At 42.8% G+C, this 27,353-nt stretch overlaps 1 protein-coding gene and 1 long non-coding RNA gene across 3 annotated transcripts in view; both read left to right on the forward strand.

Moving 5' to 3' along the window:
• The window catches only part of THSD4 (thrombospondin type 1 domain containing 4), a 270,621-nt gene that overhangs the window by 149,156 nt on the left and 94,112 nt on the right, over positions 1-27,353 (forward strand). The window contains exon 1 of one of the 2 annotated variants that reach the window (XM_042474928.1): positions 17,290-17,579. The exons of the other annotated variant lie outside the window; for it this stretch is intronic. Coding sequence (XP_042330862.1) covers positions 17,508-17,579 — 72 coding nt within the window. The 5' untranslated portion in view covers positions 17,290-17,507. Of the gene's footprint in view, positions 1-17,289; positions 17,580-27,353 lie in introns of those variants that run through there. 2 annotated transcript variants of the gene reach the window in all.
• Positions 8,564-15,013, forward strand: LOC121934437. Its single transcript, XR_006104619.1, has 3 exons — positions 8,564-8,654; positions 9,348-9,521; positions 14,849-15,013. It is a non-coding gene; the product is annotated as an uncharacterized LOC121934437 (long non-coding RNA).

Raw genomic sequence — 27,353 nt, forward strand, 5'->3', positions numbered from 1 at the left:
GCGAATACGTTCCCCCTCCTCATCCTTTGGCTTGGCATGGCAAGCGACTTCCCAAATGGGAAATTGCTTGGCTTATTATGAAACAATCGGAGTTTAATTGGACCCCATCATGCTCCCAGCTGGGGCAAAATATGGTCCAATTCCTTTTCCACAGATTCCTTTGTCCTTCGCTCCTCTCCCCCACCGATCCATCCATCTCCAGTCTCCCTTTCCATTAGAGTCCAGCATCAACAATATTTTGGAGACAAAGGAGGTAATTATGTGTTTAATTACAGGTCTGGGGACATTTCGGTTCCCATACAATATTGCACACGGACTCCAAAAATAATTTTTTCCGAGCTCTGATTTTTGAGATCCACATGTGCAAAGGCTCTTTGAACGTTGGCCATTGAGTGTCTAAGCAGACTGGCCTCAGTATCTCACCTTCAATCGCACGCAGCTATTTCTTTGGGGGATTCGATTGAACTCCCAAGAATCGTAAATATGCGCACAATAATTGCTGTTTGGGAATGAGGGACTTTTGGCAGCTTCCAGTCGACTTCGGCAATTGCAGGTCTCTTTCTCACTACAATGTTATAGTACTTTTAATGCACTTAAATTGCTATGGCCTCTGGCAGAGGAGTTTAAATACTTCTCCTAAAACTACAAATCTCAGGATCCCCTGGAGCCATAGTAAGTTGAAGTGGTATCAAAGTGTGATAGCTGTGTAGTGACAAAGACATCTTAGACCCTGCTTACAAACTATAGTTGTTGTGTGCCTTCAAGTCATTTCCAAAGGGATGTATGGCAACCCTAAGGTGAACATATGGAGATTTCTTGGCAAGAATTGTTCAGAGGAAGTTTGCCTTCCTCTGAGCTAAAGAATGTACAAACATAAAAGAAGAGCTGTGCAATCCAGTTTTGTACAATAAGTATCCTCTGTCCCTTTTGTGGTGGAATCCATTGCACATTTGGAGAAATTCACTTTGTACATTCCTTAAGAAAGGATAGCAAGCCCTGTGAAAACCTTTGTACAAACAAATGAGAGAGAGCTGGACAATGAAGAAAATGGACAGAAAGAAATATGGAGATATGGAGAAGAGACGCTGGAGAAGAGGGCTGAAGAAACTATGGACTGCCCAAAAGACAAAACATGGGTCTCTCCCTGGAAGCCAAGATGACTAAATTGAGGCTGTTGTACTTTGGCCCTATCATGAGAAGGCACAACTCACTAGAAAAGACTATAATGCTGTGAAAGGTGGAAGGCAGTAGAAAGAGAAGAAGACCACATGCCAATGGTTAGACTCAATCCCAGAGGTCATGGATCTGAGCCTGCAGGACCTGAGCAGAGAGGTTAAGAATAGGGGTTTTTGAGATGTATCATTCATAGGATTACCGTGAGTTGAGGTTGACTCCAAAGCAGTTAACAACAACAAGAACAACACAGGTGAATTTAGTATACCAGCTCCTCATGCAAACTTATAAAAAGATCTAGTTCATTAACAAATAGCTTTGATGTCTAACCCTTTCATAGATGTATGTGAAGATCACTGAGGCCAAGATCCTCCATTGCTTCAGTCCAGCGTAACTATCCACCCACAAAGGTACATTCTGCTTCCCATATACAGTGGTGCCTCGGGATACGAAATGATCGGGTTACGAAATTTCCGGGATACGAAAAAGTTGGATTGGCAAAAACTGTTTCGGGTTACGAAATATTTTTCGGGTTACGAAATTCATTTCGGCGCGAAATTCAAATGCTGCAAAGTGCAGCTATAGGCTTTCCAGTGCTAACGGAAAGCCTTTTCGGGTTACGAAATTTTCGGGTTACGAAAGGAATGGCGGAACGAATTAATTTCGTAACCCGAGGCACCACTGTATTAGATAGCAATGAATGTATATTGGAGGGCAACACATGTGGCTGTCAGGTATGCATTGTACATTCACACACTGCTCCCTGAATATTAAAGCCTTTCTGCATGCACAACAATTCTGAATGTGGAACTCGACTGCCTATTGGTGTGCGTTGTCCAAAAATTTCACTTTGCATGCATAACACCATTTACATCTACATACGACTCAAACATGGTTCTAGTTCATGAGTGTGAGTTTCACATACAAGGGCTCCCATCTCTCTTTTTATAGTGTGGAATAGCAACTTTATTGATTATCTAACTGCATCTACGCTGCAAAATTAATACAGTTTGACACCATTTGGTGGTTTGGCCCTCCATTGGTTTTGGACTTCAGATCCCAGAAGCCCCAACCAACTTGGCCAACAGCCAGGAATTTTGGGAACTGAAGTCAAAAACATCTGGAGGACCAAAGGTTGGAAATTGGTTCTCCATTTGGTTTGGACTTCAGATTCAGAAGCCCCAGCCAACTTGGCCAACTGTCAGAAATTAAGGGAATTTAAGTCCAAGACATCTGGAGGACCAAAGGTTGGGATGTTCCTATCTTTTATAGAGGATTGGACTTCATGGCTTCTTCCAACTCTGTGATCCTATCCCACAGAGTCCTGAACTGAGATTAGCAAGCAAATTCCATATTGTATTTTAATCAAGCTTGTTCCGCTTAATAAGCAGCTGGCTGGAGCGCCGTCCGATTGACTGTTGTGTATCCAGGCATAAATTTCAATGTACAGCCTTTAAATGCCACATAATTTTTTTTGTTAACCACTTTAATTGCTTGGTTTTCAGATTTCTTTGGCTTTTTTCTTTGTCTCTCTTCCCTCCATCCCTTTTCACTCCAAGCCATATGTTTCTGCACGGCATGCGGATGGTTGCCCATGAAATATGGCTTCGTAGTTCGGGTTCGGTATGCTGCGATGGGGTTTTATAGCACTGACCGTGGTTTCATTAAACCGTCAGTGCCACTGAGGCAGAGGCCAGGCAGGAAAGGGGTCTAGGGCAACAATCGGAAATAGTGTGATAAATGGGCTCAGACCCCACATCTGATGGTACGGCTTCCCCTGCAAGCCCAGCTGGAGCACAAAAATGCGAAATATTCCAAAATAATTTTAATGGCACTCTTAAAACAGTGGGGATGTTATTAGGAGTCCAAGCCTGGCCAGGAGCTAATCAAAATGTCGCATTTTAATTAGGTGCGATCTAATCAGCTTTCCCTGCTCCAGTGGCAAGGCAAATATTTCACTCTTTCAATCTAATGTATAATTAAAGGGAGGTTTTGAACGGTTTCCACCGTCTTTCTGTCTCTCGTTCACCCCCTACTCTTTCTCTCTTGAAATTACATTGTCGACAACTGCCATCAAGATTGCCTAAAACAATGCGGCTCGCTGACCGCTGTCTCTTTGGGAGAGATTCCGTCTGTCTAATTAAGTTTGTTCTGATGATTTTCTCCCTAATGATCCGCAACCCAACAGGGACAGAATGATACGTGTTAATGATTGGGAACAATGCAAGGGCTGTTAATATTTTTGCAAGTCTGTCTAATAGCATCTGTTCAGTCCAGACATGCTTACTTTAGACCGCTGATTAACTGTACAAAAAAGCCTACAAAACCCCAATGGCAACCATTTGCAGAACCAACAACAATGTGGATTACTCCTTAAGCTGCCCCAAGTGTCTCTCTGTGAGTCAGAAGGTGAGTGCGCCAAGCTCTGCGTAGTAGCCGACATCTGGTTCTCCAGCAAACATGGCTAAGCCTTTCTCTGTTATGTTTCTACTTATAGGGGTGACTTAGAGGAATATTATAGCTTATAGCCAGGTATGTAGCAATTTGATGCTTTGCTCTGAAATTTGAACCAGCCCTGTCTGTTGCCGCTGAAAATTTTCCTTGAGCATCTCCAAGACAGAAGAATGGTCTGCCCCCGTCAGGCAATTTATTCCGCAGATGAGCAGATGAAGTATTTCCCCTCTTCTATTGATAAATCTAGCATATGTTAAATCCAGAGTGTAGGGGCATCCCGAGTTTAGGGGGAACGGCTATAGTTTGGACTACAAATCCCATAATCCCCAGCCAAATGGAGGAATAGTCTGTAGTCCAAATGATAACCATTGGTTGCGCCTCCTTCTTCCGTCAAATTCCTCCCCAGTTTTTGGTTGATTTTATAGAGATAATGTTTTTATATTGTTTTGGTTTTAGGTTTGGGATGGGGGCTTGGGAAGGGATTAATTTTTATATTGTTTGATTTGTGATGTATTCTTTTACTGCTGTAACCCTCCCTGATTCGTTGTGAATGGGTGAGATATAAATAATAATAATAATAATAATAATAATAATAATAATTATTATTATTATTATTCAGCAAGGGCGGTGTTCATCAGTGTGCATGGACACCTTATTGTTGTTATGTCCCTTCAGATTGACTCTGCCATGGTGACCCTATCTCTAGGGTTTTCTTGGCAAGATTTATTTAGAGGAGGTTGGCCACTCTCTTCTTCTGAGGCCCAGAGAGTGTGACTTGTCCAAAGTCACCCAATGGGTTTCTATGGCAGAGACAGGATTCAAACACTGGTCTTCTGGAGTCATGGTCAAACTACTACACTCTGGGTTCCTAAAAAGATTTAACCAGAGGAAGTTTGCCATTCTTGCCCACTAAAGCTAAGAAACTGTGACTTGCTGAAAAGTCAGTGAGTGGGTTTCCATGGCCAAGTGGGGTTTGAAGCCTGGTCTCCCAAAGTCCATATCCAACGCTCAGACCACTACCCTACAACATCTGTCTTCACCACTCATTGATTCAGTCATAGAGTAAAAGTAAAATGTTGAGCTGATTTCAGTACTGTGTCTTCTAACAGATCGGATACCGCACAAGTAAGGCAGTTCGATGTTGCTTATTCCAGCTTTAGCCCATTTGCCAAGGTAAAATAGAAAGGCAAAGGCATAGAGAGCAGTTTGTCTAACCTCTAGGCCTTTCGGCAGGTTGCTTTTGGATTCCTCATTGATGCTTCATTGCGGTTTATTCCTTCTGGCTTTATTCATCGCCTTGAGACCTCTGCAAAAAGGTGTCAGAGTTTTTGTTTTAAAAATGAAACCGACTAGAATGAATGGAATGGAATGTGAAAAGCGACAGGGCTAGCGGACGTCTTATGTCTACAAGGAGAGAGGGACCAGTGAAAAAGTCTTATTTGGAACATCTGGAAGCCATTTATTATGCACTGGAACAACTTATCCAAGGAATGTAAAATGTCAGACCATGTGTTGCCAGTGTCTTGAAGGACTGGATTATTGGCATTGCTGATATCAGTGTAAAAGAATATGTAACAGAATAATGAAAGACACTGGTCACAAAGGCACAAACATGATTCATGTATTTATTTAAATCTTCCATCTTGCCTTTTATTGTGGGATCTCAGGGCAGTATACACATAAAACTATACAAACAATTAAGCACTTCCAAGATAAACCATAAATAATGTAAACAAGAGAAACACCTATTAAACAAGGCAATTGTTAGAACAACTTAAAATCTACGATTTAAAACCATGGACATTTAAAACTAATTTAGTCACCAAAGGATTTTAAGGTATGAAAAGCATGCCCCATGAGAAGTGTCTTAGGGAGCTGGGTATATTTAGGTTGGGGAAAAAAGAAGATTAAGAAGTGAGATGAAAGTCATTATTTAGCCATTTTATCAGCTCTGCTCATTCCTTGCAAACTCAGGCCTGTGGCTTCCTTTGTTGGATCCAAAGCTTCTGCTCCATCATGAAGACAGAATGGTCCCTTATGCCCCTCCAAGGCCTAATTCCCACTACCTTTTAAATCAGATCACAAATCACTTTGTACCAGTTCAAACGACCCTGGTTCCCACTTAAACCAAATCACTGAAGCGATTCCAAGAGGGGGGCCATGTGCTAGACTCATTTAACCTGCATCTTTTTGACACTGATGTTTTCCGTGACTTTTTCGAAAAATCAGTTCCGCACAAGTGTGACCCAGGTGTGGATCGGAATTGATTTAAATTTAGCCTTCGGCCGATTGGAGCAGGTTCATATTTAATCAATTCATGCATTAATGTGAACCACAAGTGGATTATTTTAGGGGGTAAAATGCAGTCGGGACAAATGTAGTGGGAACCATGCACTGTTGTCAAATCGATCCATTGATTCAGATCACACACTGATTTATCTGTAAGTGGGAATGAAGCCCAAATATTGCTAGTTTCTAACTCACATGATCATTTTGCCTTTGGCGCGTTACAGACCACCGGATTGCGGCAGTCTGCTGCCGCCGCCGGTTGCTGCATCCAGGAACCGCAGCAGCCAAACAGTGCGGTTCCCGAACGCAGCAAAGAAGGAGTACGAAAATCGCGCTCCTTCTTGCAGCCCAGAAGAGACGCCCCTTTCTAACCCTAGCACGGACTGAGTCCGTCCTAGGGTGCCCGTTTGTAATGGGCCTTTGACTCTGCTGACTAAGGATGATGGTAAGTGTAGTCTGTCAACATCTGGAGGGTCACCGTTGCCCACCCTTGTTGCTCAGAAGATAATTTCTGCCTTGTGTAGACACTTGCGATAAGAGTTGCGGAAAAGCTGCATTTCATGAAAGTCTCCCTTCAGTACAGCTGTTGACGTTACTAGCCGTCCCGCGTCTAGAGGTCTGCAAAAGAAGGGCTCCAATTCATGTGGACCACTGCCCAATGAAGTTATCAAAGGGAGAAAATGTAGCTGATGTTTCACTATCTTATTTGTCTCCTAAATGGAAAGGAAATCTCCATAACCTGGTTTCAGTTTGCCAGATTTCTGCACATGCAGCCAACATTTGCAGAGTTTGTATGTCATGGAGAATCCCATATACCTCAGACAGCCAAAGGCCAAATGGACTGTTGGGTTAAGAAGAAAGATCAGTGAAAACCTAACTGAGATGTGAACATACACAGGGTTTTAATAGTCCCCAAGAAGATGGTGTAATTAATCCCAGACAGAGAGCTATCACAACCAGCGTCTATATATCTTTCTCCCATAAATTCCTGAAGATTTGCAAAAAGATTGAGGTAATTAGGACCTTCCAAATATAGCTGAGACCATGGATGTTCTGGCCGCACAACATCACAATTTTTAAACAAAGAAAATTCCATGCCTGTGCTTAGTATAACTGGGAAAGATCAGCAAAGGTGCAATTCTTGTGCCCCCATTCCTTGCAAAGAAGTTATAACTTTTGAGCAAAGACTGTTGTGTTCAATGGGGGTGACGGGTTTAAGGACCTTCACATTGGTTGTAGTTTGCCAGGAAACTCTAGCTCAAAGGTGACATCACCCAAAGGCTCAGTTCGGTTACAGAGATGTTATCAGGGAATGGACTCCAGGGGTGGGTCCAAATTACCACCATCCTAGAGCTCAAAGCACTTTTTTATGGTTGGGGACTAAACTTCCAATCATTTAGAATGGGGAGAAAGCCTATACAAGGTCTTTAAGCCTGGATAGTGACATCACTAGGTGGGTGCAGGACCTGGAACAATGGATGTAAGCTATAGGAAAAGAGATTCCACCTCAACATTAGGAAGAACTTTCTGGCAGTAAGAGCTGCTCAACAGTGGAACAAACTCCCTTGGAAAGTGGTGGAGTCTCCTTCCTTGGAGGTCTTTAAGCAGAGGCTGGATGGCCATCTGTCAATGGGAATGCTTTGATTGAGATTTCCTGCATGGCAGGGGGTTGGACTGGATGCCTTTGCAGTCTCTTCCAACTCTAGGATTCTATGATTCTATGTGGACCACACTGGGAGACACTATCAGAGGCAGCAGAGAAGTGTCCCAGGGCCTGTCCCTGAGAAAGAGACTCGTCTTGGTGTGCCTTCCCCCTTTGGGAGGATCAGGATGGGGTGAAGCCATAGATCTCCTTTATCTGCTCTTTAGCCTCCGCCTCCTGATCTGTTTGGCTCCTTCCTACCCTTGTCCTTTGGATGGAAAGGCTGGGGTAACTGCTGTGACTTTCTCTTTTCATGAGGGTGGAGATCTTCTGTTCTTGCTCAAGGAAGAAGAGATCCCACCTCAATATCAGGAAGAACGTCTAGACCAGCAGTTCTCAACCTGAGGGTTGTGATCCCTTTGGGGGCCGAACAACCCTTTCACAGGGGTCGCCTAATACCATTGGAAAACACATATTGCTGATGGTCTTAGGAAATTACAGTAGCAAAGAAAATAATTTTATGGTTGGGAGGGGTCACCACAACATGAGGAACTGCATTGGGAAGATTGAGAACCACTGTTCTAGACTGTAAGAGCTGTTCGGCAGTGGAAGATGTTGCCTTGGAGTGTGGTGGAGTCTCCTTCTTTGGAGGTTTTTAAATAGAGGTTGGATAGCCATCTGTCGAGGGGGATTACATGGCAGGGGATTGGACTGGATGGCCCTTGGGGTCTCTTCCAACTCTGATTCTATGGAGAGGCATCCCATCTTTACTATCTCAGCTGCTGGAGGGCAGCAATGGCAGGATGCTGGGTTCTCTGGGGAGAGACCCTCTTCCCCATCTGCAGCCCCATCCTAGGAGGTCCATGGAGTGACACCATAAGTTACCACACTTGGTGACACCAACCCTAGTGATGCTACTGCAGCTGATTATGATGTATCACTGTGACCTTAGCTTGTGTCATAATGATACATTCTGAAGGTTAGTCATTCATCATAGTGGTATAGTATAGATGCCCTGAAGGAGAGTCCAAATTCAGAAGAGCTGTATCAATCCATATTTACCAACCAGTCCTTATAGCTTTGGTTTCCGCCAGTTGTAAGTCTTTTTGTAAAGCCGTTAGATTTTAATTGCCCATTTAAGAGCAACCTGCTTTAGTTTTAGGGAGATAGACTGGGGAAATTTCACAACACTGTAACATTGCTGGGAAAAATGGTTTGCCCCAGCTGTAGGGAGAGTTACCATTATACTTATTATACTTATTATACCGTATATACTCGACCACATGTATAAGTAGAGGGAGGGTTTTGGGGCCAAAATTATGGCATTTGCTATGACCTGTGGATAAGTCGAGGGTAAAATTTAGGGGCTCATAGCAAAGGATCTAAAGCAGTGCTCCCCAAACTGTGCTCTTAAGGGATTTTACACTTCAACTCCCAGAATGTCAAGCTATTGGCCAATATGGCTGAGGCTCTGGGGAGCTGATGTCCAAAATCTCTTAAAATGACTCAACTGAGGCCCTTGCACTTTGAAATAACGTATTATGAAATAACATGACTGATTGGAAAAGACAATAATGCTTAGTAAAGTCAAAGGGAGGAGAGGCGAGGAAGATCCCATTAAAGATAACCTGATCCAGTGAAGGAAGTCAGGACCACCCTGAGCTTGCAAGACCTGAGCAAGGCTGCTAACATCAGCGCCTCTTGGAGGTCTATCGTTCATGGCGTTGCTATAGGCTGAAGCTGTGCTGGTGGCAATTAGCAAAAACAACTGTGTTTTTCTTCACTGCAGAACCTGAGCAAATCAATTTTACCTCCAACAGCTTGGAAAAGAAATTATCCATCCTGTTAGGAAGGAATGGAGACTCAACAGCCTGCCTGGGAACCTGAGTATGGCCACAGATGTGATTCGGCATAGACATCTAACAGATGTTTAAGGCATTGCATGGAAACCTCGTCTAGTCTGGTAAAGCTACGTCTTCAGCCTATTTTCAAACACAGCTTGTGTGGGTGACCTGGAGGGATAAAGAGTCCAGTTTAAAAAGCTGTTCTAGCTTTTTTATATACTTGCAAAGTTGTAAATTCAGAATGTTCTATATACCATGGTAGGATTTGCCTTGGTTACCAAGGTATATAATATAGACGCTAGTCAGAAATGCTGTTTGCTGGAATGGTGCAAGGGTTTGAGTGTTGAACTCCAGGAGATCTGGGTCCAGAACCCTGTTCAGCCACAGAAACCCACTGGCCAAGTCACACTCTCTCAGCCTCAGAGGAAGGCAAGAGCAAACACCCCTCTTAACCAAGAAAATCCTGTGATAATTCTGCCTTACCATTGCCATAAATCAGAAACGACTTGAAGGCACATAAGAAACATAGGATTCCCTGAAAGCTTAGGGTTTTGTGAGAGGCTGCGAGAGGTTGCGATAAAAATAAAACACAATCAAGCATTTTCTTTGCGCTGGAGCTATAACCACTTTTATGCAGAGATTCCCTGAGACCTGAAAACTATTTCAAAGGTGCCACAGGGGTACAAAGGTTGAGTTTTGGAATATTCCAGTTATCATTAGAAATGGAAAGAATATTCTCCCTTACTAATTTCCTGGTTAGAAATAAATCCATTTTACTGATAATACTACCAACAAGAATTACTGTCTCGTAAGACTTTTGCATGGTGTGTGTATGTGTCTTCAAGCTGCCATTCAACTAATGGTGACCCCATGAATTTCATAGGGTTTTCTTAGGCAAGCAATACTGCCTGTTCCTTCAGTATTCTGCCAATATCCAGACATCTTGAGGGATTATATCTGTGTCGAATAATCTGGCCAGAACACTTTGTGATGTCTGAATGCAGGGAAAATACTGCATGGAGATGTTTTGTTTTCTCTTGCAAAAGGGAGACATCTATGGTAACTATTCTCCCTTGTATGCAAGTAGAAAATGGTCGAGGATTTATGTCCCAGGCTCCTCACTGAGTGAACATAAAAATAAAGACATGTTCCCAGGGAGACGCAGAAGGCACTACAAAGCAATTTAATATGAATTCATGCAGCGTAGAGCCTAATATGGCGAGTATAAACCACATCCACAGAGGATATCAAATGGATACTGTCTGACCTCAGTGTACCTTGTCAGAAGTTTCATGTGAGTCTAGCAAGACAGTGGAAAAGCCTGAGCATTTCTAATGACAATGGCTTTTGTTACAGTACTTGACTTCAACTTACCATGGCCATATCCTACTGTTTTCTTGGGAGATTTCTCTAGGAAAGGTTTTCCATTGCCTTCCTCTCAGGCTGTGAGAGTGTGACTTGCCAAAGATCACCTACTAAATTTCCATGGTTGGGCGGGAACTTGAACCCCAGTCTCTGCATCCAATGTTCAAACTACTAGACCAAGCCGGCACTCAACAAAAACACCGTTTCTGAGAAACCTCTATATTATATACCCTGGTAACCAAGTCAAATCTTTCCGTGGCATATAGAACATTCTGAATGTACAACTTTGAGACCAAACACACAGGGCCTGAATCCAATGTATTGACTGACGAAATGTTGGGATTTTCTAAATTCTGAAATGTTAATATATCACAGTAGGGTCTCTCTCTATGTAGAGATACTCTTTCTTGTCATGGATGGAAAATTCACAAGTGTTTCTATGTCTCCAGAATGTGTGAATGAAAAAGTTGGTGTTGGTTGAAACAAGTCACAGGGAATACACACACACACACACACACGAAAACATCTGGAAAACATTAGTGGACATCCCACGTCATGCTTGCTCTCATAGTAAAGCATTTTGTTATGTTATGCTTCTGCTGAATGTGCAACCAGTTGTGTATCTTCCAGTGTGCATACAGTCCCTGCAGTTTTGGAGAACCAAAAGGTACATTGAAAGTGTAAATGATGAGTATTTATGCGCCATCCAAGAGTGCACAAGTACATGAACATCAGTTACCCTTGTGGAATTTTGCTTGTACAGTATGGATGTTATACTATGGCCAACAAATGTACAGCTGCTGGTGTAAAGGACTGTACGTGTCCATAAAACACCAACCTCTTGGCAGCCATTGTGTTGGCATAAGTCAGGATGGGCAACCTGGCATTCTCCAGCTGTTTTGGTGAATCTCAAACTGAAATTGGCAAAGAGGCTTTTTGGATTATATCTCCCAGAATCCTACAGACAGCATACTCACTGACCAGGTTGACTCGAGGATTCTGGAAGCTGTAGTCCAAAACCATCTCTTTTTCAAGCTCTGGTCCCAGTCAGTATCGACAAAGCTCAGGGACTTGCGATGACATATTATCTTGAGGTCTCCAAGTTGCCTACCTCTGGAGGAGGTCCTCAGAATATATACCACACACTTATCTTGGACCATTTCAGCTCTAAATGGATATCTTGTTCATGGATCTTCTCAGAAAAAGAAGCAAACTTTGGCAATCCATCCCGGTGTCTCATTTCCTTTGTCATCTATTTCCATCCTATAAATCATCCCAGAAGCATGCCTTTTGAGGGAAGTGTTGCAAATGCTGAATATGAATCAGCAGCCAGAGACCAGATCCAATGCGGTCCTTCTGGACAACACATGGTTTATTTTTCCCTTAATCATTATGTAAATAGAGAGGTACAACAACAACAACACAAGACGTCCATTCCCCCTTCTAGATAAACCGCTCCAAAGTGCAGCCAAGGCTTAAGACATTTCCAGTCTTCAAATTAGTTTAATCACTGCATCAATGTTGCTTTTGCTAATTAAAACAAGGGTCATTCTGAAGATTTATTCTGGCAACGGAGCCATGGCTATAATTCACACCAGCCATGAAAGGGATTTGCCATTTGCACTGTGTCTCCTAGTTCTGGGTTCATGGGATTGAGACTTGGCTCCATAGAATTATACTTGGTTTCTTTAATGTATGACACTGGAGACATGATGATGAGTACAGCGCTGTTTCTGGGTGGCTATAATGATGAAGTAAACCATCATTACTTCGGTTTAGACTTTGATGGGACGTAGCCATTGGGTGCATCTGCACTGTAGAAATAATGCGGTTTGACACCACATTAAGTGCCATAGCTCCACCTTATAGAATCCTGGGATGTGCAGTTTTACAAGGTTTTTAGCTTTTTGTGACAAAGTCTGCTGGTGCCCCACAAACTAGAATTCTTATCATTAAGCACAAAGTCTGACTCCCATATTGAGGTTAAGAGTATTTGGTTTTGAAAGTTTAACTGTTGTCCCTACAAACCTTTTTCCAGCAATGGCTGCATCTACATTAAAAAATAGTGTAGTTTGACACTATACTATGGCAGTAAAAATGGTGTCAAACTGCACTATTTCTACAGTGTAGATGCACCCTTTGAAACAGTGAAAATCTAGATGGTAAATAGTGAAATTTTCTCATTTGTAGTGTTGTTGTCACCTGAATTTCTCCTATACTTGATTTAGGATAAGCTTCAAAAACTTGGGTGGTGATGGAGAGTTCTTCCATGGACATTCAAAAGTATGCTTTAAAATAATATGTGCATTTATTTATGCCTTTCACCTAATTTATGTATTTACCACATTGACCAAAGCATATTTCTTTGTGCTTTATGCATTGGGCATGTTTGCTCTGTTTGCATTTTAAAATACGTACATTGTTTTGTCCACATTAGGTTTTTTATTTGAGAAAGACCCTCTAAGCCTTGCAAATGTGTGAATTCTTCCATAAAGGTGCATTTCTTTTCAGAAGTGTGAAAGGTGCAAAACCACTACTTTTGTTGAGACTGTTGAACCCAACCAAGTTCCTTCCCGTCTTTAATGGCAAAGCCTTTGGGGCGTTGTTCAATCTATCAGTAATATAAGAGCAGGATTAGTTCTCCCTGGTCTGTTCTTTTGGGGCTCTTTGCAGTGTGGAGAATGCCTTAGGAATTTGCTTTGTTGTTGGTTTTTATTTTTAATGTTTCCTTGTGGTATGAAGGCGCATTGGTGTTCACTTACACCAGCTGTGCAAAGTCTAATCCAGTGTGTTTTGATCTTGGTTTCAATCAGTCCTCAAGACTTTAGCCAAATGCTTCATTTGGCTATTGGTTGCAGCACTGTAGTCCCTCTCTGCATCATTGATAATTATAGGACTTGGAAAGTTGGAATTCCTCCAGTAAATGGATAGAAAAATGTATCTGGAGATTAAACTCTATTCTTTGCAAGTCTGTCCTTCAAATGGATGAAAGTGCTTTTGCATTAAGGATGCTGATATGGAAAAAATAATACAGGCTCTTGTAGAGAAATAATTCTGGATGATGTAGTGATAGATGATTATGTGTTTTCGACATGTCCATTTTTCATATGTACATTGCATATGCACATGCACCCTGTAGGTTTACTTATTAGCTTTTGCTGATTTGTTGTTGCTGTTTTATGCCTTCAAGTCATTTGTGAACCTATCACTGGGTTTTCTTGGCAGGGTTTATGCCTCCTTTTGTGGCTGCAAGAGTGCGACTTGCACAGCGCCACCCAAATGGGTTTCAATGGCTGAACAAGGATTTGTACCCTGGTCTCCAGGAGTCCTAGGTCAACACTTAAACCAGTACTCCATGCTGGTAGTCTTCTCTCTGTTGCATATAAGTTGGTCAGTATGATTGCTGCTTCTTCTGTGGTTGTGCTTACGACAATCTGGGTAAATTTGCACAATTAATTGCACCATGAAACCCTCTTAACCTCTCCTTAATGGCAATAGTTCAGTTCTCCCTAGAGATGCTTCATCTTGTTCATCCTGGTGATAACTCAGGCAGGATTTTGCTTAATAATGGAATATGCCATATTGATGTTATATGAAGGCTTGGAAGCCTGGGTAGTAATCCAATGGGAAGGGCTTGGTTAGATTGTTGTTGTGCATTGATCACCTGAGTGAGAACTTTCCTTTACTAACTGATTTGTGTCCAGATTTAATCAGAATTAGAGCCATCTACAGCTCAACTCCAGGTTATTTGAAGGACTGTATTCTCCCATATTAACCTGCCCATGTTTTGAGATCTTCTGGTACATCTGGTGGGAACATGGAGGAGGGCCATCTCAATATCTCCTCCCAGGCTCTTGAACTCCATTTCTAGAGAAGGTAGACTGTCACCTTCCTTGCTTTCTTTCAGCAAAATTTGGCAAGCCTTGGAAGATGGTCTGCTCAAATGTAGTGAGACTTCCATAAAGTCTTAATTTTTCTATTTGCTGTTTACCTTTTAATGGTTTATGTGTTATAAAATGTTTTATTTAACAGGTTTAGCTTAATGTTTTTTTTAAAAAAATTGTATGTTGTTCATTTTCAGCTACAGTTGTTTTAGCTGTTGCCTTCCTGCTAAAGTGCTGAACTGGGGAAAAAGGCAGGATGATGTTTACGTTTGTGCTGATGGCGATGATTATCACGATGATCATGATGGCGATGACAATGACGATGATAATATTGACATTATTAATAACGGAAGGTGGAAGGAACGGAGAATATTTATAACTTCTTCCCCCCCCCCCATTAAATAAATGCATTTGATCTAAATTGCTGTCCACTCATAAATCTCCTCCTCCTTTTGTAGAGCATAAATAGAGAAGAAATCATTTCCAGCAAATGGCAATAGCTGGAGATTTTGTGGCTGCAAACTGGAAGGATTGCAACAATCTATGGAGCGGAAAGGTGAAGAAAATGTAGTCTGGACAAGGGCACAGGAATAACCGTGAAGGCAGTGTTGTGCTCTTCATGGTGTCTGGCATGGTGGGTTCATCTTGAAGGGAAGAGGTCTTATATCTTCAACTACCCCTTCCCAATCCAGGAAAGCACTTAAACATATGTATTTCCTTTTTTAAGAGCATGAGTAATCCATTTGCTAAGCTATTCACCCTTGGATTTCCTGATGTAAATTGAAACCTGATTGGGTTGAGATGGGGAAAGCCCCCATGTCTGCCTCCCTGTGCCCCACCCTGTACATTCTTGAGACTGTTGCACACTGCTGTCCACACTTGACTCCTTTGCCAAAGAGGGTGGGAGATGAACATGTTATACAAATGGAAACCATGCTGCATAGATTAGCATCTTTTAACTGTTATTCTCAAATGCACAGGGAACAGGGGGAATCTGGGGCAGCTTTGGGGCCAGAATACTTTGGGAGCAGCCAGGAGTATTCTGGCCAGTTTAGACCTTGGTTTTCCCAAGGCCATTTTTGCAAGGGGGGGTGGGTACGGCAAGGTGGCTCTTGAGACAGTTAAACAGTCCAAGCTTTGAAAGCTTTTACTCCCGCTATCTCTCTTCTTATCATTACTAACCTTGTTCTTGTGAGCTGCCCTCAAGTTGACTCTGACTCATAGCAGAGCTGTGGATGTGACATCTCCAAGAACCCCTGTCTCCCACTGCTTCGCTTAGTTTTTGCAAGCCCATTCCTGTGTCCCTTCTGATTGAGGCCATCCATCTGGTCTGCCTTTCCTAGCATTATTGTTTTTTTCTAGTGATCCATGCCTTCTCATGATGTGGCCAAAGTAGGATAGCCTCAACCTGGCTTCCAAGGAGAGCTCCGGTCTGATATGTTCCAGGACCCATTTGTTTGTCTTTTTCGCCATCCATAGCATCTTCATCTCTCTTCTCCAGCATCACATCTCAAACGAGTTGATTTTTTTTCTGTCTGCTTCCTTCACTCTCCAGCTCTCTCATCTGTACCCTTTCTCCAATGGTAGATGTCCAAAGTCCCTTTCTATAGATGCTTATTAATGGTGGCTTTTTTTGGACAGGGAGGGGGGAGGTAGACAATTGATGAAACAGGTAACCTCTGGTTTTTATATAGGAGACTGGGGCTGCCTCCGACCCCACCTCAAAAGAATTCACTTGCGACCCATTGCCACCTGTGACCATTCCTAAATAAGTCAGCACCCATATTTAGTGCAGACTCATTGGCTGACTGTGCTGGTTTGGTGGGGTGCATGCACCTCATGCAGTTATGTGCTAATTGTGCTACACTGCCATTGAGTACCAACATTGTGCAGCTGATTTTGTGTCCACCAATGCGCCTGTTTGATGTTCCACATTGCAATGGGGGAATGCACAATGGCTTTTTTCTGCAATCCCAGTGAATCCATGACAAATACTGTAATGAGGTACCGTCCAAGGATGCACAACTCCATGTCAAAGGATTAACCTTGCAGAATGCTGCTTATGCAACTTTGAACTGGACACATCTGTTGTGCAATGGACAAAAAAAGCAGAACTTGCATGTGGGTATGACCCTCTCAGGGTTCCCAGTGTTGTGTTTTCAGGCTATTGGCGAACGGTGGCCGCGTTGTCTGTACCACAATTGTTTGTGTTCTGTTTTTTCTGGAAACAGTAGTGGGCCGGCAAGTGGGAGCCACAGCGTTCAAAGCTTGGACTGGTTAATTGTCTGGAGAGGCACCTTCAGCCTCCAATTCTCCAGTCATGCCTGCCTAAATTAATAAGGCATTGGCCAGATTCCTTACACAGAGAGAGAGGGGAGGAAGGGAGAGGAGGAAAAGAAAGTTGCAGCAGCTCCTTAAAGTTTCATAAATCAGAGCAGATGCCAGACTTGTCATTGCTCATTTTCTGGTCCCGCCCCGTTCCTTACTTAATAGTAGCTACACACACACACACAGACGCAGACACACTCAGAGAGAACTACCTTTCCCCAAAGCTCATAGCTGTCATGTGCCCCCCTCCTCTTCTTCCCCACACAGGGAGAAGTCATTACGTGAAAAGATCAGCTTACCAGTTGTCTTCAGAGCAACCGAGTGGCTGAGCCGGGTAGTTAACACACAGACACAGGAGAAGGAAAGAGAGTGACACACACGCACACGCACACACACACACATACACATGCTCTGAACGGCAGCAGCCCAGAGGATTGTGAGACTTTTGATACACCCGCGCATCTGTTAGCTGTTAGCACTTGGCCAAGGAATTCCACCTCTAGGGTAGCTGGGTCGCATTGGCTGATCATGTTTGCCAGCTACCTGTTATTGTCGGTGCTCTACTTTGAAGCCGCAACCTTTGCACAACCTGAGGACGAGGTAAGCCAAGCATGAGACTCTGTCACAATTCGTCTCTTTGCCCCATCCCACCTCTACCTGTCAAGGAAAGGGCAGGGAGGTCATGTTTTGCATGAACAGCATGCAAAATCGCATCACCTCTCTCTCTCTCTCTCTCTATGTGTGTGTGTGTGTGTGTGTGTGTGTTGGTAGTAGAGAACCGGCTATAGAAAAGTTACTCCGCCGGGTATGATTGATGAGAGTGTGTATTCTGCAAAAATGCTATGCTTCCAATTGAGTGGAAGATGACTTTGAAACAGTGAACTGTTTGTTGCCTCCACTGTGCAGCATTGGACTGTTGCATACTTGGGGGACGTTGTTAGGAAGACGTGTGTTTGAAATAATTGGTTATTATTATTATTTGTTGTTGTCTAGTTTGGGAGATGGTTACATGTTTTGAAGAGTCTTGAATTCACTCATCAGTGTCTTGGTATCTTGGAATGTCCATCTGTAGCTGTATTCAGAATGTGTTTGATTACATTCATGCTCAGAGGAGCCTCTGAAGTCGGATGCTTGACCTGTTTGATGGATGCTGCTGTTTTAAATGTGCTTCTCGAAAGCAAGTTCCTTTCAAACCCATAGACTCTCTCTTAAGTTTTCTGCGTTGACTACTGTAGCTCTAAAGTGCTCTTCTTTTTAGCAAACACACACACAATCTCAGAGAGCCGTTATATATATTTTGAAGCAGACCCCCATTGTGCAAAACAACTTAACTGCTCTGACAATTGCTATAAAAATACCAGTAGTTTCCTCCTTTCTGTTATAACCTCTGTTCCTACCAATTGTAGCATGTATTTTTTCCTCTCGGCTCATAAACGATCTGCAGACAAAGGTATTTTGGCATGCAGGACTGCTACATAAAAAGTGCCTCTCTTTGCAGAAGGACTGAGATTCTGTTTGGAAAGTTTGCCTGTTATTAGTTGTTATCAGGAGTTTCCAAAAGGTTTATAGGACTACATTCCCTCCTGTTCGAGGGAACTGAGCTTACATCTGTGCCTCTGGCAGCTGGACAGATGCTGAAGATCGCTTCCAGTGCTTTGCTGCGCTTGTAGACGCCGTTGTTTTCAGGAGATGCAGGATTAGTCGGCTAGGCGATTTCTGAAGCCATCGCTTTCTCTGGGCTGGGAAATGCCAGGACTGATGTCATTAAAGAAAAGCCCAAGTTGCCTTGGAGCAGAGTCTGAACTCATTTTGAATGCCTTGATGATCACAGAGCCTGGAGGCTGGTCTTTGCTGTCTGGTTGTTCCAAAAAGATTCTTTAACTTTCATGTTGATGGTTATTCAAGCAAACAGCAGGATAGAAGGACTCAGGAGACAGGAAACATGGGATCCTTGCCTTTTGCTGATGTAGAGCTTGCTCCATCTAATGTCTGCCCTTTGTAGCAGATGGTTTTCAGGCAGGAATTGAACTTGGGATCTTTTTCTATGCAAAGCACGTGTTTTCCTCACTGAACTGTGGCTAAATCCATCACTGATACTTGATTTTTCCTATTCAAAAAGGGTGGCATCCTCCCAATGTCAGATTGCTTGTCTCAGCGGCATCTGTATCTGGGTAGAGAGGATCCCTTATCCATGAAATTTATAGAGATAAATTTACAAATATGCCTGCAGAAATCTTTGAAAACCTGGATCTTGTTGGTGAATAAAAGAAGCACATTTTTGCATGTTCAAGTGCATAGAAGTGGCTTTGCGTGAGTACATATTGTGGCAAAATGTGTGGGTTTTTTTTTTTGCAAATTACAGTTTTTTGTGGGTTTTTTGGGCTATTCATTCTCTGAAGATGCTAAAGCCACAGATGCCGGCAAAATGTCAGGAATAAACTCTTCTAGAACATGGCCACATAGCTCAAAAAACCCACCAAAACCTATGGATGCCGACCATGAAAACCTCCAACTCCTCTGAAGATGCCAGCCACAGATGCCAACGAAATGTCAGGAATTTTTGCACATTGTTTTCCATGCAAAAATCCATTAGCATGAAAAAGAAATGCAGGATGAGTGCTCTACAAGACATTGTAGCAGATGAGAGTGACCTGCTGAAACGCACACAGAAGATGGACTGGATTTGAGCCACACATAACTAGTTGTAGCTCTTTCTCTAGGCTCACCTTGCCCTGGTTAGAGAGAGTCTGGTGCAGCTCATATGGAAAGTATTTCTGTCCCTGCCAAGTGCACATGTGGTCTTGAGAAAACACATTAAGCTCAAACCTAGACTGGCAACGGACCGTTAGGTTGTCCGCTATTCCAATTGAAAGCAGGGGGCTCACACTCTTACCTGAAAATGGCTTTGCTGAAGGAGAAGGTGTGATGCAGAGTGTTTTGATGCCGCGATCCAGCTGTTGCATGCTTTTGAACTTTTCCCATTCGGTTCAAGTCTTTGGCCCAGGCAGTGCACAAAATGTGAAAAGAGAAATTTTGCACACTCTGCTCCATTACCACTAAGAGTGAGAAGAAGAAGAAATCTGCACTTGGCACAGTGCCTGCACAGATGAGGCTGAAAGGCATGGAATGGCTGGTGGTTTTCCGAGTGGAAAAGGGAACCACATGTTGCAGAGCTTGGAGAAGTTCCTCTTCTTAGTGGCAATCCTTAGAGTTCCCCCAGACATTGTGGCCAAGGCACATACATGCAGGAAAGGGCTGATAGTAGACCAAAAGTATGACCTGAAACAGGGATGTAATTCATCACTAACTGTGTATCACCTGGCCCCCGCCAGTGTGAATTTTGCACAGAATAAGTCCTCAACTGCAAAGATTATTGTCGGTTCAGGGTTGTTCCAGAATTGTTCTTTTAAATGTTTCCCAAAATGCAAGAAACACATTTTTCAACTATTTTTTAGAAAGTTATTTTTCAATATTTTCCTGATATCTAGTTTTCATCCACTGGAATAAATATAGAAAAATATTTCTACTCTCCAAATGTACTACATTTCCAAAAGGGATGCAATGAAGCTATTTGGAGAAGTCAGACCATGAACTTCAGCCATGCAGCTCTACATTTGGACACTGCAAAAGCAAAATTTCAGCATATTCTCAGCAGTCTAGGTGCCCAGATACCCAGAAATGAATTTTTTTCCTAGGGCTCTGACTCAGTTGTCCAGCCCTATATATGCAATGCAACTTGAAACTGGACAACCATGTCCATGAATCTGGAATTTGCCTTCTCCAGCCCCACTGAAAGCAGTTTGCATTTGCAACAAAATTCAATTAATTGACCAGCCCTTTCATCTGTCCTGGATTTTATACAATGAATGCTGAAACTTCTCTCCCTCCCTTTTCTTTTCTTAGGTGATATTTCTGTTGTATTCCTCTGCATCAATCTGGAAATGCTTTTCGCAAAGCTATGGGATACGGGGGGACATAATGAGGCATGCAAATGGCTTTCAAGCCTCATAAAACTTTTTAATTAAAAGCCAGGAAATTCTTGTGAAACTGTGGCCTATCATTTATATACCCCTCTCACCATAGCCTTTAAACAGGTTGGCTTTACAACACTTTTGGTGTGTCAGCATGCATAACAATCTCCCTTCCTCTCCTTTCTTTTCTTTTTGCCACAACATTCCTTTGATCCTTTAAAATCCCTGCACAACTCTTGGCTAGACAATATACTAAGGGAATTATTCTGGATTCTGCCATCCTAAACCCATTTGGCAATAGACTTGACCAGCTCCATGTGAGGGATGTCTGCTAAGAGTACTAGCTCCTTTCTTTAGACCAGCAGTGGGCATAGCATGGCTTATGGGTTGCATGTGGTCCATTGTTGTTGTTGTTGTTGTTGTTGTTCTTGTGTGCCTTTAAGCTATTTCCTAGTTACCTCAACCTATCATGAGGTTTCCATGTGGCCCTTTTTGTCATCTCCACCGCTTTCCCAATCTCAAAATGCTCCCCAATTTTTTGGAGGAGGAGAGGTAATTGCATGGCACCTGGTTTTAAGCTTGGGCACGAAGTGTTGGCTCTCCTTCTTCTCCTGTTTGGCTTGCCATTACTTTACAAAGGAAAGAGGCTTCTTTTCAGCATTCACTGCTGTGGTTGAAGCAGGGACTCAATCAATCAATCAATCAATCAATCAATCAATCAATCTTTATTATGATCTATGTCTAATACACATCAGCTCTGTGCCCTTTCAAGTAATAAAAAAAGTCTGTGCCAAGGGAAGACTGTATTTTTGTCTTGGTGCAGCTCCGTATCACAGCCATTTTCTTTCTCCTGACCAGTTTGCAACACCAGTAATGGTAAAATCCATTCTCGGTATGATTCAAGCTGAATAAATAAACCAAATGAATAACATGACAGTCAGGCTTTCTAATTTAGACCTTTCCCTCTGTGTGTGTATCTGTCTGTGATCATCAATACCAAAGCAATCTTGATTTACGGATATTCTAGAATGACACATAGAGGGAGGAATATTTGGGACTACTGCCCAGACCATTAAGTCAGTCTGCCAATTAAGTTAATCAGCCGACCGAAAGTGGCATTCCTTGTCAGGTCTCATTCCTCTTTGTATGTTTAGGGACTCTGAAGAATTACACGGGGGACTAAATGCATGAAGTATCCTAGCAAGATTATATTGAGTGAGCATTATAGGCTTATTATGGGAAGAATGGCCACTTAATTAAATACATATAACACTATGAACTATTATTTTTAAAGGAAAAGTTTCGTATCCCTGCTGAAATAGCATAAGGAAAAAAAAAGAACAACCTATAATCTATCGTTGAGGCTACTGGCATTTTTTTAAAGTTGGGTTGTGCAATAGATGGAAAACAATATATTGGTTTTACTTAGTATCACCCACTTCCTTAAGACCTGAGTTGTGTAATGTACATACACAGCTCTGCAGTAAGCCATTTGCTAACATGAGATTCGGCCAGCTATGGGACTTGCCAGGCCACTCTGAAAGCCCCGTAGGTGTCAATGTAATAAACTTTGAGGTTGGCTGTGGGCTTACTTACACATCTGTAGCCGACAATAACCAACAAGTTAATATCCTGCATCGTCTCCTTGGGAACCCTGGATTTTGGTGCTCAGGTAACATTCAGCAAGGTCGCCTCTATATCCCAAAGAAAACAGTGAAAGACTGCATAGCACCAGACATAACGACTGGACCCTATTCTGTTAAGAGGATTTGGTAAGTTTCACCACTTCAAGACCAAAGATTCCTAAAACCTAAGGTTGAAATGAGCAGACCCATCCTTTCTGTTGAGCAGCATGCTGTGTACCAACACCTTTCCCTGTGGACCTTAGCCCAAGTCCATAGCAAGTCCAAATACCTCTGTTTTCCTTAGCAGTCCCTCTCCAAATGGTTCAAAATTTAACAGAGCGATAACGGGTGGCTGTTTGCAATGCATCTGGCTGTGCCACCTGCCGCTGCCACCATGGGTCACTCCCTTGTGACGCCAAAAACAAGGCATTCAACCTCAGTCACATAGCTGGGCAGTTTATTCTGACCTCAGATGGTACAATTCATGATTCGGTGGCGCTGGTGGGTGGCACAGTGGGGCATGTTGTAAACAGCCACCTACCATTACTCTCCAGATAAACCAGAGCAAAAGGCAATTTTGGGGCATGGGGGATGGGAAAGCATTTAAGGGAGAAATATAGTGGTTTTGGTGCTGAACTGTCCAGACATTATCTGATCATGTCGCATGAGAAGCAGGGATGGACCCAGCGTCATCTGGCCTCTTTGTCATGAAGTTACATGTATTTGGCCCATGCAACATGGCTTTAATTTCTGTATCCCCTACAGAGCTTCTGCAATAGTCTCCCCCACTCTTGATGCCATTCACAGTTACAGGTGGGAGACTTAGAAAGACAATTTTAAAAAAGTTTTATGCTTGGTTCCTGTGGGTTATTGGGGTATGAAACAGCTGGATGCGGTTGCACATGAGACATGATTAAGTGCTGTCGAAAAATTGACCTCAAAGAATAACAGTGCTTTAGAGATTTGAGGGGATATGGGCCAGGTTTGGAAGGCACAGAGTAACCACACATTCCAGCATCCCTCTTGCGTATATCACCCACTGCTTCCCCATTAATCTGAGGATGTGGTCAGGAGTGACACATGCTTAATGCTGCACATAGATTTTCCCACTCACTGTGCTAATGATGAGAATGCAGGTGGCTGGCTTGCCTTGAATTGGACCGTCTAGGCTGGTGCTGTTTACTCTGACTGGCAGCAGCTGCCCAAGGTCTTTTGTCAGTGGATTCTGTCACCTGCTACCTTGGATCCTTTCTAGGGATTGAATTTGCAACCTTCTGAATGCAAAGCTGGTGCCCCCTTTGAGAGTGCTAGACAGCCCTCAAAACCTGAAGCGGACACTGCTGAGGTTTCTGGTCTTGCCTCAAGGAAAAGACCAGTATTTTTTAGGTACTGTCTTGTCAGGCTGAATCTCAAGCCTTTCAGCCTCTAGCAGGTGATCAGAGAGACCTTGGCTTTGGGGAATCTAGTCTGGATTTTGGTCTGGTTGCCCTCAGGCCCAAGGCTGGCCCTCATGTTATCCTATAAATGCCATATGTTGTCATGTGCAGCCTTCAATGGTGAAAACTCACTGTTGGCTTAAACAACTTATGACAAGAAACACCAAGGGAATGTCCACTTCAGTTTTTCATCCTCAGCTTCATGCTTGTTGGTTGTAACATCGTTTGACAGATTAATTTGGCCTCCGTCTTGTGGATTATCTCCGAACTGTCTGGTGGAAGGAAGACCACTCTTAATCTTTTTGGAATTTCTCCTCAAGGCCTTTTAAGGGGTGGGGGCTGTGGGACGGTGGTGCAAGGAACCAAAGAGCAGTTTTCCACATCTACAATGGCATTACCAAGATTTAATTCTGACACTATTGCTGCATCTATACTGCAGAATTAATGCCGCTTGACCCTGCTTTAACCGCCATAGCACAATGTTATGGGATTTGTAGTTTTTTGAGACATTTAGCCTACCCTCTAAGAGCGCTCTGGTGCCACATCAAACTACATATCCCATGATTCCATAATGCAGTTTGATACTGCTTTAACCATGACAGATAAAGCAGTACCAGACTGCATTAATTCTGCAATGTGGCAGCAGCCTACATCACCATACTGCCTTGAACATGCCCAATCTTGTCTGATGGTAAAAGCTAATCAGGGTTAGGTCTGCTTAGTACTTGGATGGGAGACCACCAGGGGTCTCCAAGCATTCCTCCAGCTGTCCTGCTTTGTAGGGAAAATCCTGATCAATGCTTTATCATCCCACTTTTCATATGACTGCACTCTGATGGTGCTTTGACAGCTGTCCCAGTTTTCATGTGTGAAATGTTGGCAGGTATGCCCAGGTAGATCTAGAAAAGAATCCTGTTGTCTAGAGCCACGGCTGCCAGTTCGGAGTTGACAGTACTGGGTTAGATGGACCATGGGTCTAACTCAGTATTTATATCCTCATATTCCCAGCTTCAAGATTTTTCCACACCTTTCCCAGTCATCAATCAGAATGGAGACTGAGGTCAAGAAATCAGAAGAAGACTAGGACTTGGAAGGTCAGCTATGATGGACAAGATCCTGAAGTGTAAAGATACAGCACTGAATACTAAAGTTGGGGTTGTCCAAGTCATCATATTTCTCATTTCTATGTACAGTTGTGAAAACTGGACAATGAAAAAAGTGGATAGGAAGAAAATCAACTCATTTGAGATGTGCTGGAGATGAGTTCTGTGGATACTGTGGATTGCTAAAAAGGCAAATAAATGGACCACAGACCAAATCAAGCCTGAACTCTCCCTAGAAGCCAAGATGACAAAATTGAGACTGTCATACTTTGGCCATTTCATGAGAAGACCTGACTTACTAGAAAAGACAAATATACTTGGTAATGTAGAAAGCAGTAGAAAAATAGGAAGACCACATGCTAGATGGATAGACTCCATCAAGGAAGCCACAATGGCTGCCCTGAGTCTGCAAGATCTGAGCAGGGCTGTGGATGACAAAGAGACTTGGAGGTCTCTCATTCATGGAGTCGCCATAAGTTGAAGTCAACCTGACAGTACTTAGCCGCATTAACAGATTCCCAGCTTTCTCTACTCCTATGATCAGGGTATTTTTGTAACTCAAGGCTCCTTTTGAAATATTTGGCACATGATTTTGTATGCTGTCTTCCTAGATATTGGGAAGAGCCTGATCAATGGCTATGAAGTGCAGCTTGGCAGCTGAAGGTCCAAAAAACTGCTTTGATTCTAGCTTTTGGATTGTAGGAGTAGATATGCCAACATGAGTTGGGACGTTCAGATAAGGAACCCAGAGGCAGAGACTCTCCGTTGAATGGCAAAAGCTAGCTGCAATAGTTACATGTCCCCTTTGCTGTAAAAAACATTAATTTTAAAAAAGAGAGATTTAAAGAGATTTTTTATTTTTTATTTTTGGAAAGAGCTCTTTGGAAGGCTTTGTTTGTCCTTGAAAGTGAGTCTGGTTCCTCCATCCCTGCCAACCTCTCCTTCAGTCTTTCTTAGCTTTGACTAGGAGCATATGTGATCAAAGTTTTCCATGGATTCAAAAGCACTAAAGAGTCGACGAAGCAGCTGTCCATGAAAGTGAAACGTCCTGGAACGTGTTTAAGCCAACCCGACACACTTTCGATGTGAGGTTTGGAACTGAGCATCTTTTGTTGCCTTCAGCGGGGAAACCTTGGCCACCCAATGAGCAAAGAAAAGCTGTTTTATTCACTTCCATGAGTCAATGGTGCAATGCGTTCAGGGGAGGGAATAAAAGCCTTGCAGCCAATGGGCGCATGAGAAGAGCTGTGCTAGTTTAAATCAAAAGGCCGTTTAGTCCAATGGTTAGTCCAAACTAAAGAAAAGCCAGTGGGAACTCAACTAAGCCAATACTTGTATAAATTCCTCACTGGGTCTGCTCTATTTGAATTGGATTTTGGTTGCCCAGTTGCATCCTTTAAGTAGGGACAAGTATCTGCAGAGGAGGCAGGGGTCACTACTCTATCCTCAGTGGGCTAGACCATAAAATTTTGGCACATGTGATGTGATATTGTAATATGTAATATGTAATATATTCCATTTATTATGGAACGGCTTGTTGGACGAGATCTGTCATATTACCACCCTGAACAGTTAAAAAGGACCTCTTCTAGCAGGCCTTTCCTGAATAGATACCTGGCCACCAGATTAAAAACCCAAATTGTGACCTGACCTTGCTTTAGCCACTGTTATTGCCTGTACGCTATCTTTTAAAGTATGTTTTAATTCAACTTGTTTACTTTTAAGGGAGTGGGATGGGATTGAGGGTTTGGGAATGTATATTTTAACTTTGTAAGCCACCCTGACTGCGTTTCGTAGAGGGGTGGGATATTATTATTATTATTATTATTATTATTATTATTATTGTGTTAATTTTGGCCACTGAGTTGGCCAATCTTCTAAACTAACTTTTTTGTTGTTTTGAGGGGTTTTGAGGGTCTGTGGGTAAACTGGCATGATTGTGGTTGGTTTGGGGATCCATTTGGAGGTTTCAGGTTTAAAAAATGTCTGAAAATCAAAACAATTTGGGGGATTCTGGGGGCACCAGGGACCATACTTTGGGGTTCCCAAGGGATGCATATGGCCTATGGGCCACATTTTGCCTGTCCTTGCTTTAAAGGGATGTTACATTGGAAAATGAAAAAGGTACCTGGATCCCAACATTGCTGTTTGCTTAGAATACCAGTTTTTCTATGTTTTTAATTGTACTGTTTTAATGTTGTGAAGCCGCTCTGAGTCCCAGTTCTGGGAAAAGAGCGGG

The sequence above is a fragment of the Sceloporus undulatus genome, chromosome 6 (assembly GCF_019175285.1).
Source record: "Sceloporus undulatus isolate JIND9_A2432 ecotype Alabama chromosome 6, SceUnd_v1.1, whole genome shotgun sequence".
Taxonomy (NCBI): Eukaryota; Metazoa; Chordata; class Lepidosauria; order Squamata; family Phrynosomatidae; genus Sceloporus; species Sceloporus undulatus.